The sequence below is a fragment of the Pyrgilauda ruficollis genome, unplaced genomic scaffold (assembly GCF_017590135.1).
Source record: "Pyrgilauda ruficollis isolate IOZ18807 unplaced genomic scaffold, ASM1759013v1 scaffold34, whole genome shotgun sequence".
Taxonomy (NCBI): Eukaryota; Metazoa; Chordata; class Aves; order Passeriformes; family Passeridae; genus Pyrgilauda; species Pyrgilauda ruficollis.
This window is the reverse complement of record NW_024524822.1, coordinates 6,459,711-6,473,863: the sequence shown is the minus strand read 5'-3', so window position 1 is coordinate 6,473,863 and position 14,153 is coordinate 6,459,711. Positions and strand designations below refer to the sequence as shown.

The window sequence follows — 14,153 nt, the reverse complement described above, 5'->3', positions numbered from 1 at the left end:
TCCCCCCGTGGGACTGCCCTCACACCCCCGCTGTCCCCGTGCCTCACCTTCATCTCCCGCTCGGGGATCACGTCCATGTCGTCCCCCATGGCGGCCCCGCGGCCGCGGTCCCGCCGCCCGCGCTCCGCCGGGAGAGCCCCGCGCCGCTTCCGCTTCCGGCGGGGCCGCTCTGGCCGCGGCTCTCGCTGCTCCGGGTCCTCCCAGCGGCTCCTCCCCTACCGCTGCTGTGCTTAATAAACCCTCTTTGCACACAGTCTGTTAGATGGGAAAATATCTCTGCAACCATCGAGCCCAGCCTGTGTCCCAACACCAGCTTGTCACGCAGCCCACAGCACTGAGTGTCGCTCCTTTAACACCTCCAGGGACCGTGACCACCACCCCTCTGGGCAGCCCGTTCCGATACCTAATCACCCTTTCTGTGAAGAAATCCCTCCCAGTGTCCAAACTAAACCCCCCGGCGGAGCTTAAGGCTGTGTGCTCTGGCCCTGATTTTTCCACAGGTTCTGAGGCGCCGGGAGCCGCAGGACGCCCGTGCCCCGCTCCGTCCTGAGGGGAGCGGCCCTGAGGGGACAGACCCCGCTGGCACCGGGCATGGGGTCCGGCTGAAGCGGGCATGGGGTCCGGCTGTCCCTGCCGAGCCCTTGTGAGCCTGGCAGGCGGCTGCTCCACCCCGGCCACCAGCCCTTGGTGAGGGGCTTTGATGCTTCTCCTGTATCAGCGTTGCTGAAGGGCTAAGGAATCACAGAGACTTCCCGATTGGAAGGGACGCTCAAGATCGTTAAGTTGAACTCCTGACGCTGCACAGTCCCTGAACAGGGGCGCCCACAACTCCTGACCCCTGGACATCCCCAGAATCCCACCCTGTCCCTGGGAGCCATGTCCAAACATCCTGGAGCTCTGGCAGCCTCGGGGCCGTGCCCATTCCCTGGGGAGCCTGGGCAGTGCCAGCACCCTCTGGGGGAAGAACCTTTTCCTAATTCCAACCCAACCCTACCCTGACAGTTCCATGCCTTTCCCTCAGCTAAAATCCTGCTCCCGTAGCAGGAGCAGGAACTCCCAACTCCCTTCGCAGTGGGAACACAGGGATGCTCTGGGTCAGTGCCAGTGTGGGGTGGCTGAGCTGCAAGCACAGAAGCTCTGTGAGCTGGAGGAGCCTTTTTGTGCTTCAGGACCACACAAAAGCAGAATGTGGGGGCTTGATCATACCAGGTCCCCGATTTCTTTGCTTGTTCAAGTTTTGAGGGGTTCAGCTCCCACTCAGAATACCAGCACTCAGCCCTATGGGGACATTTTGAGAAGGGCTGTTTCCAGCAGGTCATTCTCTTTTCCAGGACTTAAAAGTACAAGGATTTTCACAGAGATAAGCAGTCATGGCTTTGGGCAGTGACCTAAACTGTGGCAAACCACATCCAAGTTTCCCTCGTGTAATATGCTTCCTTTATTTCCTAACTGAACAACAGCTTCAACACACAGCCAAGAAAAGCAGGTGCATTCCCAGAGGCCACCAGGCAGCAGAAAGCAGACATGGGGCTGTGATCTCAGGGAAATTCTGTCCTTTTGAGAAACACACAGAAAAAGTGCATGCAGTCATTCCCTGGGAAACCTGGTCTCCCCTTTAGATAATTCACATCAGACAAGAACCTTGGGCAATTGCTTCAAAAGCAGAGAGAATAACAAGAAAACCCTTCCTTCAAGAGAAGCCTTGCAAGTGTCTGCTCTCAATAAACAAGTTCTTCCTTAAAACAAGCACTGGCACCTGCTCTTTTTTAGTAAGTCAGAAAAAAGCACCAGTTTTCAGGAGGTGGCCTCTATATTTCATCACACAAACTCCATGGTTTCAGTCAGTTATTACAGATAAAGATCACATCAAGACAGTCCAAACCTATCTCCAGGATCTGTTTAAGGGTTTATATTAACAGACTTGGAAACCAGCTCCCTTAATCTTCAACCAGTCATATGGACCAAACTTCAGAGGAGATAACAGTAAACACTGACACACTGAGTAGCTTCAAAAGATTTATTTTCAGTCCTTGAAGTAGACTGGTGCTGCTTTTGCTCATAATTTTTCTCTCTGTTACAGTTTTGGTTTTCACACAAACAGTAGTGAGAATGTTTTTGTTGGTTTTTTTAATTACTTAAAAGTGCAGCTTTTGGCAGGAACAATCAGCCTAGTAGAGTTAATCAATTTCCTTTAAAAAAATGTACTTACTAAACCATTATTTAAAAAAGTTAAAAGCTGTCAGGAACATTTAAGAAAAAAGGAGGGAAAGGCCAAAGAGCAAACACCTGAATTCCAGAAATTGTGTATGGAACAAGAATCACCACAGTACCCAGAGCATGGATAGCACAGTCCCAGCTCATATTCCATATTTACAGCCCTTCTTATTTTGCAGATTTGAGGGTGCATCCATCAGGGAAATGGATAGTCCCAGGGCACCAGGCTGAAATACATACAGGAGGTCTAGCAAAAATCAGAGGGACAGAGCAGCTGCCTGAGGACAGATCCTCATCTGCAACTGCTCTGGCCAGGCTCAGTTTGGTCACTCAGCTTCCTTTCACCTGGAGGTTTCACTTGCCCCAGGAATCCTGTGGGGCTGCAAAGGCATCACAGCTTGTTTCTGGACTCCATGGATGGGACAGACAATCACCTGCCCAGAGGTTACACTCCTGGTCGGGCCCAAATTGTGATTTATGAGGAAGGGGTCCCCAAGATAGCATTAACCATCCTCATTTGCAGTGGCTGGTGCTGGACCCCGAGATCTGCCTGCAGGATGAGTCCCCAGGGCAGACAGAAACTGTCCCCACTCCAACAGGCTGTGCAGGCAGATCTCTGTGTCCAAGCACATTCCCACATTCCCCATATGATCAGACAGATGTGGGAGCCTGATTTGCATTTTGGGGAGGTCAGGAGGGGAAGAACTAAGTCCAAAGTAGGAACAGGAGGATGGAGCAGAGAAGGCACTTATTTCTTTGCACCCATGAAGCCGCTCCCAGGGGCTTTGTCCATGTCTGGCAGCAAGGACCATTAGGAACCTGTCCTGACAAGCACAGCTCTGAATCCATACGCTGGGAACAAAGTAGCTCCTCGTCTGAGAAATACAGGAAGGGCAGAGGAAAGAGTAAAATCACAGGATATTTTTTGTTCTTTTTGGTCTCACATTACACTTGGTGCTACAGCTTCTGTCTAACAGATCAAGTTGGCTAAGGGATGCAGCAGAAAGACACGAGCTGGGGGTCTCCAGCTTCCCTTGCTGTTCCTCTAAGGCAGGTTAGTTGAAAACTAGGACTGTCCACAGTAAAGAGTAACAAAGCACAGGTAACCTCTGTTACAGACCAGCAAAGCAAACAGTGCCCATTTTGCAGCCTGTCCTCTTCAAGGGAGGCTGGCTATGTCTCTCTCTGGAGGTGGACCAGAAGGTTTTGGGTTGCTTTCATTGGCTTTTCCTTCAAACATCATGACCCTGCAAAACACAACATAAATTGCCAATTAAAAAAGAAAAAAGCAAATGTATATTTATCCATCATTGGGGGTGGCATTCTCTGCTGAAAAAGAGCATCTGGCTCCCCTACAAAGAGCACTCCGATAATTAACAAAGCAGGAAAAGCCAACAGAGGGCAGTGCTGCCAGGCTGGCTTTTCTAGCAGCTACCAAGAGCGGGTTCCCAAAGTCTCTGCCGGTTTTCCTCTCAGAGACCAGAGGATTAGCACATTTTATTTAGACAGCCACTTCCGAAATCCCCTGGGCACACACTGCATGCCAAGTGTTCCTGATGCATGAAAGCAAATACCACTCCTGGCCCACCTTGCACATAACCACACAACAGAACATTCAGAAGCCAACACCGAGCAAGCAACAGCAATACAGCCAGGGGAGAGAGCAAAAACAAGGAGCAAAGCACTGGCTGTAGGAATCTCAAGCATTTTGTAACCACTAGCACTGTCTTCCTCCCTGAGGACTGCAGCTACGCTGGGAATGCCAGCTGCCTCGATGGATCAAAGGGCTGTACTGCTCTTAGGACGAGTTTTACATTTCTGCTCCAGCTCTACAGGGTCCAAAAGACAATGGGGTGTCTGTTAGCAAGAGAAGGGACCTGTTTGTGAAAGCTGCTGCAATTGGGAGGAGGGATGGGAGATACAGGACAGGCTGCAGGCTCAGTCTGGTTCTGTGGAGAAAAAGGAGGAGCAGGGATGTCAGAAGTCTGTGTCTGCTTGGAAGAGGAGCATCACAACAGAGACACAGCACACAGTGGGGAGAATCTGCCAGCAAATGTGTCCCAGCTTAGAGAAACCACGTGAGAGGTGGGTGCAAGATCCTTCCTCCCAACCTGCCCAGAAAGCTGGCTGTGTTTCTAAAGCTGCCTTCAAAAAGGGGTAAGGAGGATGGAGAGGATCAGATCCTATTCATGGTGGTTTCAGACACAAAAGCAAGGCCAGCCTCTGAGCTGTGAAAGGAAATGCCAGGCTTCAATGGGATGGAGATGGAGCCAAGCAAGGGTTTGGAAGCCATTTGTTAGAGCAGCACTTTCAGAGCTCTGTTGAGAGGGCAGAGGGGGCCGTGGGAGGCTAGTGCTGGCAGCCTGTACCACAGAAAACCTCTCCCAGCACGAGCCAGCTGTTTCAAGCATGTGTCCCATCTCCATCTACTGCCCATCCCTCCAAGATCAGGCAGGGACGGTGCATCCTGTGGGATACAGGAGCCAGCACTACTGGTGCTGGCACGACCATCATTCACTCAAGTCCTGCCACAGGAGAAGTCTGTGTCCTCAAAGCCAGCAGGATCCTCAGGGAAGAGATGGGAAGAAGTCCTGCAGTGCTGAATGCCTGCACACCCTCGGGAAGGGAGGGGGATGGCTCCCATGGAGCACGTGGGAGGAAGCCTGTGCTAACACACAGCAGGCAGCTCTGCTGGGAGCACTCGCCACTGCTCAGCCTCACCACGGCCTTATACCCTCTCATGGCACCCTGCAGACTCCCCTGCACAAGAGTCCTCATCTCTCTCCCTGAACACTGAGTGTGCACAGCTCCAGCTCCACCAGACAGAACAGCCTGTGCTTCCCAGCTTCCCCCCAGAGCAGCTCGGGTGCTGCTGCTCTCCCCAGCTCCACCCCGGGACACTCACAGTTTCAGCACAGCAGAGCGTTTCCCAAGCATCACGTTGACAAAGTCCTGGTAGGAGATGGTGTCGCTGACCCCTCCTGTCACCTCAGAGATCATCCTCTTCAGCTCTAGGTGAGTCTTCGGAGCCCCCAGCTTCTCCATCATCCTTTTGACAGACATCAAATCTACAAGAGTAATCACTGCTGTCAAGGGGTGATCCCACTGAGCACAGACCAACCCTAGGGACAGAGCCTTGAGCTTCTACCTGAGACCATCTCACCCATGGACTCTGTGGCTGACAGCATTAAGCTGTTGCCAAAAGCCACGAGAAGCCTTCCAGCCCAGCTCACTGCCACTCTGCCCAGTACAGAGCATCCCTTCCCAGTTGTGCAGCTCAAGATAAAAGTACCACACACTCAGAGAAGAGGGACAACTCTCCAAGTGCTCCAGAGACACGTGGGGATGGTGCTCTCTGGCTCAGATTGCGTTGCCAAGAATCACAAGGATGGGGAGGAGGGAAGCAACGCTGGGGTTAAAGCTGGAGACAAACAAGCTGTGGGGAGCAGACACCCCTGCCCATCGCCACAGGCCATTTCCTCCCATTGCACTGCTGCCTGCTGAGACCTGCGGGCCCCTTCCCTCCCGGAAGCCCTGAGTCAGGCCTCTTCAGCTCCACACAGGCTTCACTTCAGCTGGAAGACTTGTGGAGGAGGGGAACGAGGCAGCCGCCTCCTGGAAGGGCACAGCACACAAGTGGTTACACTTCGGTGTCAGCTCCAGGCCTGCAGGAGGCTGGAACTTTGTGTAACTGCTGCTTTCTGAACCCAGAGCAGGGCTGCTCAGCTGAGCCAGACTCACACCCAAGTCCTTGGCTTCCCTCTGCTCCCTTCCTTGCAAGGCAAAGAGCTTCTCTGCACCAGAAGTGCTCATGGATTTATACAGCTCCTGCCTCAAGCCAGGCAAGCCCTAGGATTGTCCAAGTCCTGCAGCTTCCCAGCTCTGAATTCCCAGCTTCGCAGCAGAGGACTGAGAAGAAGGCAGTGAGAGTGGAGAAAAAGGGAGAAGAAAAAAAAGGATTTAGAGCAGAAAGAAGTGGAGGAGATCAACAGAACTTCAGGAGAACAGCACTGAGAAGAGCTTATATCTTGAAACAGGCAAGGAGAGACTGAGGAAGCTGAGAGGCAGGGGCTGGAAGAGCCAAGGAAGCCCCTGGCTAGCAGTGAAGATCCAAGCAAGGCTGGACATAGGAAAAGCCCACAAGTTTTCCTCCTCAACACCATGAATGCAGAGCAAAGCAGCAGACAGGCTGTGGCTCTTCCAGCCCAGCATCCCTCAGAATCACTCACCAATTTCGCCTTGGTTGTTCAGGTCAAACTCCATGTATTTCTCTGGAAGAGACACAGAATTAAGTTAGCAGGACTCTAGAGCAGGGGGGTGTGCAGGGCTTTGGAGCACTGCCTGCTTACAGCACTGAAATAAAGCATTTGGTGATAAGATTGATATACTGAATTTGCTGAATGCAAAGTTCAGAGGGGGAGACCATCTCAAGGCCTGGTTTCAGCACCCTTATCTCAACTCTAGGGCTCTAGAGTTAAGTTCTCTGTAATTGTGGCTGCTTTTCATTTAAGCTGAAGGAAAACACTGGCATGAGAACAAGGTATCAGCTGGCTATGAACAGCGTTAAGAGGTTTCCAGCCAGGAAAACAAAGCTCTGGAACAGGCTCCCAGAAGGAGTAGCAAGGAAAACAAACCCCTGAGCACTCCCGAGATGAAGCTTGATCGGATTAGAAGGGGGATTAAATGACGCAGTTGCCTGCAATAATGAGGGACAGACTCCACAGTGCTCCCGTCACTGTGCTCCCTCCCAGAGCAGCACCTGCCAGGAGAGATGCTCAAGGACCACATCAAGAGGGTGAAGCCAAGAACATGCCTGGGCACAGTGATGCTGGAGCAGGTTGTTTGCCCTTCCAGCCTGCTGCCAAACACTGCTGACTTGAGCAACTCCAGCACTGTCAGAGAGAGGCAGAGCCTGCTCCAGAAGGTCTGGTTAGCTTTGCAGGACAAAAAGTTGCATGCTCTAACAGGCAGAGCACTGATTTGAGTTAGAAAATTCAGGAATTCAGTCCTGTGCAGTTTCTGCCCTTTGAAGTGGCACACCTGAGCTTCCTACACACCCCCCACCCCTTGATAGCTGTTCCCCATTTAGACTTTAAGCTCTTCAGGCAAGGATTTGTCTGTCTTACAGACCATACAGCTCCCAGCACCACAGGGGGCCCCCATCACCTCAGCTCTACTAAATGGAAAGAGCAAGATGCCTGCTGGCACCATCCATTCATGCTGAGCTGGAGAAATCACCCTGCAGTGAGCACTCGCTCCCCACAACAGCCTTGGAGGACTCAACCGAGCCCTTCCAGGCTGCTCCTTTGCCCCAGGAAGGAAAATGGAAAAGACCTTTTGCCTCTGCTCCAGGGACACCAGCAGGCATATGTGCATGAACACAGAAGTGGCAGGCTAATTTAAGGAGCCAAAGGGAAGAGTGGTTATTTCACACGATGGAGTCTTCCTAGGACCTGTGCTCCCAAAGGAAATTGTTGGGTTAACTGGACTGATGAGCAAGAGGCAAAGGAATGGCTTGGCTTCACGTGGGTCTCAGCCCATAGATTACTGCTGCCATGAGCTGACCGGAACAGAATACGGAAATACCATGTACAAACCAAAGCTATTCATGCTTCAGGCTGGAGTAAATGTCTCCCTTCAAGCATCAAGCAACCAATCCTAGAAGAAATCGGGGCTGTAACACACATGTTTAGGGGCCAGAGTGATGCTTGATGTGGGGCTGCCTCTCCCCACACTCTGCCTCACCAGAATGACCTTGTGCATTTTATCTGCCACCTCCCTCACCAGGGTCAGGCACCTCTGCATATGCCTGGGGCACAAACCCTGCTCTGCCATGTCCATGCCCAGCCCATGTTTTCTTTTCTTCTGAGCTGACACTTAGCCAACAGTGCAGAGAACAGAGGCAGCTTTACATCAGCCTCAGCTCACACATTCATGTTTCCCTCCCATCCCAGCAGAAGAGATATAGTGGGGCAAAAACTATGCATGGTCCCTCCCTCACAAATACATTTACACAAACACTGCATGGGGGCTCCATCTTTGCCTCCCCCAGGCTGGGAGGGGGAAGTGGGAAGGACAGCAGAAAAGAAATATTCCCCCCATCATCACACAATGAGCTGATTGTTGGGGGAGCTGGAGGAGGCCTTGGAGAGAGGGACAGGCCACGGAGACAAACTCACGAGGCAGCAGGAAGAGATGCCAAAGGCTCTCGTTACAGGGAATTCTGCGCCTGTGACCTACAGTTGCAATGTTTGAAGAGCCCCAATTGTGATGGGAAAAATAATGCGGGGCTGCAGCCAAAAGCCAAAGCTACACAAAAGGCAACACAAAGAGATTGGGGAGCACAGGAGGCTCCTCTGTGCCCAGCAGTGTAAGGGATCACAAAACGCCAGCCAGCTTCTTCCTTGCTGGATTGCAAAGCCAAAATTCAAAGGGAAATAGCAGACAATGTCTGAAATGGAAGCAAGGTCAGGTTTTATTTGGTTAGAGCCAGGCTGAGCACAAGCCTCGAGGCAGTGTGACGCAGGCATGTTTTCCCAACTGCCTTCAGCCACTGCTTGGAAATAAAGTGGGCACACCAGAATAACCCTGCCAGATCTTGTCCTGTAACCAGTCTGGGGACAAGCTCCAGAGGACTCCAGGCTTTTGAGCAGTTTCTCTATCCCCTCTCCCAGCAAAAGGCCCAAACCTAAGCCCTAGATCTGCTGACCCACTGGAGTCAGGCTTTGGCAGGAACTAGACATATCAGCACTGTGTTCCCTCTGGTGTCAGGGGACTGGGAAAGAACTAAAACTTTTTGAGAGATAAAGTCCCCAACTCCTCCAGAAAGCAGCTGATACTTCTGCTTTCTGGAATGAGGCTCTTCTACTTAGGAAAAAAAAAATGTTTCCAGCTATTGGATCCATTATGCCAGTTAGCTTGCTGGGTAACTAGACAGAAACCGTCCTCCTGGGCTGCTCCCCAGGGTTTTGCCCACACAGCAGGTTTTGTAGTAACAGCAGCTGTCAGGCAGGATGTCTGTAGGGTGACAAGTCCCTGCCCTGCAAGCAGGAGAAGCACAAAGGCTTGTGTGGAAAATACCTCTCCAGAGAGTCTCACCAAGTTCCACAAGCAAAGGGGAAACATCCATCCCAGCTCAGTCACTTGTATTTGGCAGAGAATCTCAGGTTGGTGAGATTCAAGTGCTGAGGAAAATAATCTGGTTCAGAGCAAACAGTAAGGCTCAAAGGACAGGGCGACCCTCCAGTTCTCACCTTTGAACACTGCCAACTTCTCCTCCAGGTCTTTTTCATTACTGAACTTTGGGTCACAGAGAAACTCCTAAAACAGAAAAAAAAATATCCTCAAGGTTAAAGATGCAAAGGAAAACACCCTAGAGGGCACCTCCAAAGGCAGCATTAGCCAGAAGACTCACAATTCCCAGAGAGTCACAGCTGAGCAACAGCACCAGGACACTTGAAAATGGGCTGAATCCCTCCACATCTTGTCATTAACATTCCAGAGCAAGGGGAATCCCTCTGATGTCTCAGATTTCCCACCAGCAGCTTGAGGGAGGACTGGACCCCACCTGCCTTTGGAATAACTGCATGAAAGCCTCTGTTCTTGCCCCAGGTTTCAGCTCCCTACATCTCTGCTTAAGCACACTTAGCATGTGGATTGGGCACTTATTTCCAGCAAGGGCTCCTAGTCCTTGCAAAAAGCACTCTTATCTGAGATTTCAAACTCTTAGATAAACTCAGAGGGCTTGCAAATAGAGCAGGCAAAGTTTGCAGAATGTCATATGCCCAAGAGAACTGGTGTTTTGGGCTTAGGAACTCTTACACCAAATATCCATTTCCCCCCTTCTACTCTGCTCAGGCTGGAGAGGAAGCTTTGAATCACTTCTGGTCACTTGTCCCTAGCCCCATCTCAAAAACCTTCAGATACCCAAGAGAACAGACCACAACATGCACAACCAGCTCTTCTGCTGTGCCCTCACAGCAACACTCCCCACAGCTGAGAGCAGCAGGGTCTTGCTCCTGTCCCTGCCCTCCCACACCGCCCAGCTCCAGCCCAGCACAGCTTAATGACTCGATCTGTGTTCAGCAACAACACCACATTCTTCAGTGTAGAAATCATTAACATCTGCACAGCTCAATCATGGCCTGTCCAGGACAAACCCCTCGAGGGGTTAGTGGATGGAGGGCTGAGGCTGTTCCCTACTCTGGGAATGTGTTCCTCACCACTGCTCCCCGTGCTCATGGGGAAGGCAGGAGTGGGTCACTAAGAGCCTTGTGTGCTGATCACTGTTGGCTATCCTAATCCTGCTCCTGTGCCCTGGGTCCCACACACCTGGAGCTCTCCCTCCTTCCTCACTGGGACAGGGGAGCTTGGACTGCTCAGGGAATCCTCAAACCTTCACTGCCAGGTAACCACTGCTATGGCAAGTCTTCCCTGCAGCTGAACTAGGGTTTTGTAGGAAGCCCACTGGGACAGAAGTGACTGCCACCCCCTCCTCCCACCCCAGAAACTCCAGATGGGACACCAGAGACCATGGCCACCAAACTAGCGTGACACTGGCTTCCCTCATCACCATGGTCACCAACTCAAATTGAGAGCTGTGGTGAAAAGCAACATTTCCAGTTCCTTCTTTTGCTCTCCTTTGCAAACTCAGTTTCATTTAGCTCAGTTATTTCTACCCAGGGGTATCATTTACCAGCCCAACACAAAGGGCACAATTCAGCTTTGAGACCTAGGCCCAGGCAGCAGCAGGAGTCACCAGAATAGTGTTACTCTGCTGCCATCACCACTGAACAGTCTCTGGAGAAGGTAAACATCACTGAAAGCCAAAACACCTCCTGGCCACCAGGTCACAGCTTCATTGCTGCTCTGCAGGAGCAGCAAGCAGCTTCCACCTCCCAGCAGGACAGGGGAAGTGAAGGCAGAGCACAGTGTCTCTCTGGGAGCAAGAAGCAGCACAGAAATGGTGAAGACTGAAGGGAATGCATCCATACGTGATGGCTGAGGGACACATGCCCAGGAGCCCACCGGCCCCTGGCAGCATGACACAGGAGCAGCACAGGTGACACTGCCCACAGGATTAGGATTCAGTTCCCTTGTGTTTCGACTGGAGGGGGCTGGAGAGGCCACCAGCACCACGGCTCTGCTCCAGGTGCAAGGAAACAACAAGGAGCTGTATTTGAAAGGCATTCCACTCTCCACATTGTGTGTGAGCTGGGCTGCGACTGTGATAAGGAAAACACTCACAATGGCACACAGGAATTCAGTCCCCAGGGCCTGCGACTCAAACTCAGCGTGGCTGAAGTTCCTCCTAGAGCCCTTTGCTTAAGTTCCCATTTTAAGGGGCATGTTCTATTAATAAGAACTGCTTTAAAAGCCTCTCCCCCGCTCCTGGCCTGAACAGCCTTTCTTGAGCTGTTGAGAGACTTTTCTAAGCCAATAAACTCAGTCAGGCAAGTCCCAGCTACCTGCCCCACAACCTGAGCAAAGCCAGATCCATCCTTGCTCCCCAAAAAGGTGACTCCCACTGGCAGGCCAAGCTCTCACTGGGATGTTTAAGTGCTGAATGCCAGCCACTCTGCCTGCAGGAGCTGGGAAGGACTGAGGGATGCTCGTGCCTGCCTTGATGGGAGAAGTAGGCACCTGCTCTCTAACAGGCTGAATTCCTTCCCTGCAGCCCAGAGCATTAGAGGGTAAAACAAGGTTGAAACTAATCTGTGCTGGATTAGACCTGCCACCTTGATGCACGAGGCTGGACAATGTGATTGCATTGCCCAAAAAGAGGGGAATGACCAAGAAGGGAGCCCAGAAGAGAGTTTCAGGCTGGAAGACAGAAGCCAGCACTAGGACTCAGCTATCCTTCAGCAGCACATGTGCACTCAATCTACTGCCTGCCAGACCCATATCCCAGAGAGAGCTCTGGGGTAGAAACCAGCCAGGAAAACAGGGCTGGAGGGAGCTAATTGTTAGGATGAGATAATGAGATTAAGCCTGATAGGAATTTGGCCTGATAGGTTTTATTAGGAGCACTTGACTGTTTTACAACCTTAGGGCGCTTCAGTGCTGGGGAAACCCCCTCCCTGGCTCCAGCCACAGTATCAGCCCAAGTTTCTGTATCAGCTGTTTGTCAGGGAGGTGTGAGGCTGTTTGCTGCACTCCCCCATTGCCACGCAGAGCTGGCAAAGCACAGCAGCGTGGGGGTTGCTGCCCAGAGCACAATGGCTTCTGAGAATCCATGGGCATCTGCCACCCGTGCTATCTGCAGCTTGGTTTTGAGCTGCTCAAACCCCAGCTCGTAGTGCTGAGCCAGCACACAGGGCATCAAGGATGCAAACAAGCAGCTCTGTCAGTGGGAAGTCACATAGCTTGTTTCATTTTTGTCACCCAAACCTCAGCCAAAAAAAAAGGCCAGAAGTGATGTCAGCTTAGGGAAGAGATAGGGAACCTGTCCCTTGCGTGGGAACAGCCCTGAGCCTCGGGACACAGCAGTGGCACACCCCCAGCATCCCAGGAAGCACAGCTTCCCAGACTCAGTCCTGCAGCTCCTACCAGCTTAAGGCTCATGTATCCACCTTGTGCCTGTGTGATGCTGGAGGACAGCTCTGGAGAAGCAGAAACTGCAGTAGGTACAACACAGTCCCCTGAGCCTCAGCCCAAGGGCCAACACCACCTTGGCTAGGGGAGGTGTGTTAGACCCAGCTACACGTCTTGGTGCAGGGTGTGCTGTGTCTGCCTTCCAGCAGTAAGTTACAAAGGCTCCTTTTAAACCAAGTGCTCTTATTCTACACCTTATGCCACGACATCTCTTTTTCCACTCCTATTCCACAGCACATCCTCATTTCTAGTTAATTGAATAATTTCTAATGACTTAATTCCCTCTCCAGTGACCTAAACTTCACCTCTACTGTCTCACTGGAGGAGCATATTGCCACTTTTCAGAGCTTAGTCAGTGTGAGGGCAAGGTGAGCCCATCTCCTCTGGGCTCTCATCTTGTACAGCAATTTGATTTCTGCACTTGTAACACCAAGGTGTCACTAACTAAAGGAGCATCTAAGAAGTGCAAGAAATCCCAGCACTGTTTGCTTCAAGGTTAAAACCTTCTTTTCACCCTCAGAACTGCTCTTAGCTGGGAGGGATGCCAACAGAACTGCCCCTACAATCATGCCAAGCAAGGGACGGGGTAAGCCTGGAGCTCGGGGGAGAAGACCTTGCCTGACCCTGGCATGAAGGGCACGAAGCCCAGCGCACTTTGCACTAATCCAGGAGGTTCCATTCCCCCTTCCCGAGGCTTGTGGGACGTCCAACCATCCTGGGCAACCCACTCACCCGCTGTAAGGAAAAGCTAGGAAGGCTGGAGTCAGCTCTGAATAGCAGAAACTTCTTATTCCGGGAAGAAAAAGCTGAAGCGCACGATACAGCGGAGAGGAGGTTAAAACCCTCCAGGAGGACAATGGTCCCCATTCTTGCTGGAGCACGTTCCCAAAGGGAATTTCATAGCAGTGAGCCCCCGGGCGCCCAGCAGCCCCCTCGGACCTGCCGATGTGCGATGCACGGGGAGGAAAGAGCCGCCTGAGACGGCAATACCAGCGCATGGAGAGCGATCCCGTAGAAACCCCGCTTCCTCCTCCGGCCGGATCCCCTCCCCAAAGGGGTTTGAGCAGAGGGGTCTCCAGCTCCGCCTGCACCCACCGCCTCCCTCCTCCTCTTGCCCCGCCCGCCCCGGCAGCCCCCTCCCCACTCCCCGCGGGGGTCGGGTCGGGTCGGGAGGCGGCCCCAGCCCCACCTTATTGATCTCCTCCAGCCGCCCGTCCTGCGGGGCCCTCCGCAGCCCCCCGCCGCTCGGCCGGCGCGGAGCCGCCATCGCACCGAGCCTCCCCGTGCCCGCCACCGCCTTAAATAGGGGCGGGCAGGGCCGGGCCGGGCCCTCCGCCCCCCGCCCT

At 52.5% G+C, this 14,153-nt stretch overlaps 2 protein-coding genes across 4 annotated transcripts in view; both read right to left on the bottom strand.

Moving 5' to 3' along the window:
* NUP214 (nucleoporin 214) overlaps positions 1-150 on the bottom strand; it is a 38,700-nt gene extending 38,550 nt beyond the window's left edge. For all 3 annotated transcript variants that reach the window (XM_041474845.1, XM_041474847.1, XM_041474848.1), the window contains exon 1: positions 48-150. In XM_041474845.1, coding sequence (XP_041330779.1) covers positions 48-89 — 42 coding nt within the window. In that variant the 5' untranslated portion in view covers positions 90-150. The remainder of the gene's footprint in view (positions 1-47) is intronic.
* Positions 151-2,005: 1,855 nt separating this feature from the next.
* Positions 2,006-14,084, bottom strand: AIF1L (allograft inflammatory factor 1 like). The gene is made up of 5 exons (XM_041474849.1): positions 13,997-14,084; positions 9,468-9,534; positions 6,444-6,485; positions 5,120-5,282; positions 2,006-3,461 (listed from the first exon to the last, which is right to left on the bottom strand). Exons 1-5 carry the CDS (start codon positions 14,072-14,074, stop codon positions 3,374-3,376), a joined length of 438 nt encoding a protein of 145 aa, XP_041330783.1. The 5' UTR covers positions 14,075-14,084; the 3' UTR covers positions 2,006-3,373.
* Between the last annotated feature and the right edge of the window lie 69 nt (positions 14,085-14,153).

Coding starts and splice junctions, on each gene's coding strand:
- AIF1L (XM_041474849.1), bottom strand. CDS start 14,074: ATGGCGGCTCCGCGCCGGCCGAGCGGCGGGGGGCTGCGGAGGGCCCCG. Junction 9,535..13,996: donor GGCTGGAGGAGATCAATAAG/GTGGGGCTGGGG, acceptor TTTCTGTTTTAG/GAGTTTCTCTGTGACCCAAA. Junction 6,486..9,467: donor GAAGTTGGCAGTGTTCAAAG/GTGAGAACTGGA, acceptor TGTCTCTTCCAG/AGAAATACATGGAGTTTGAC.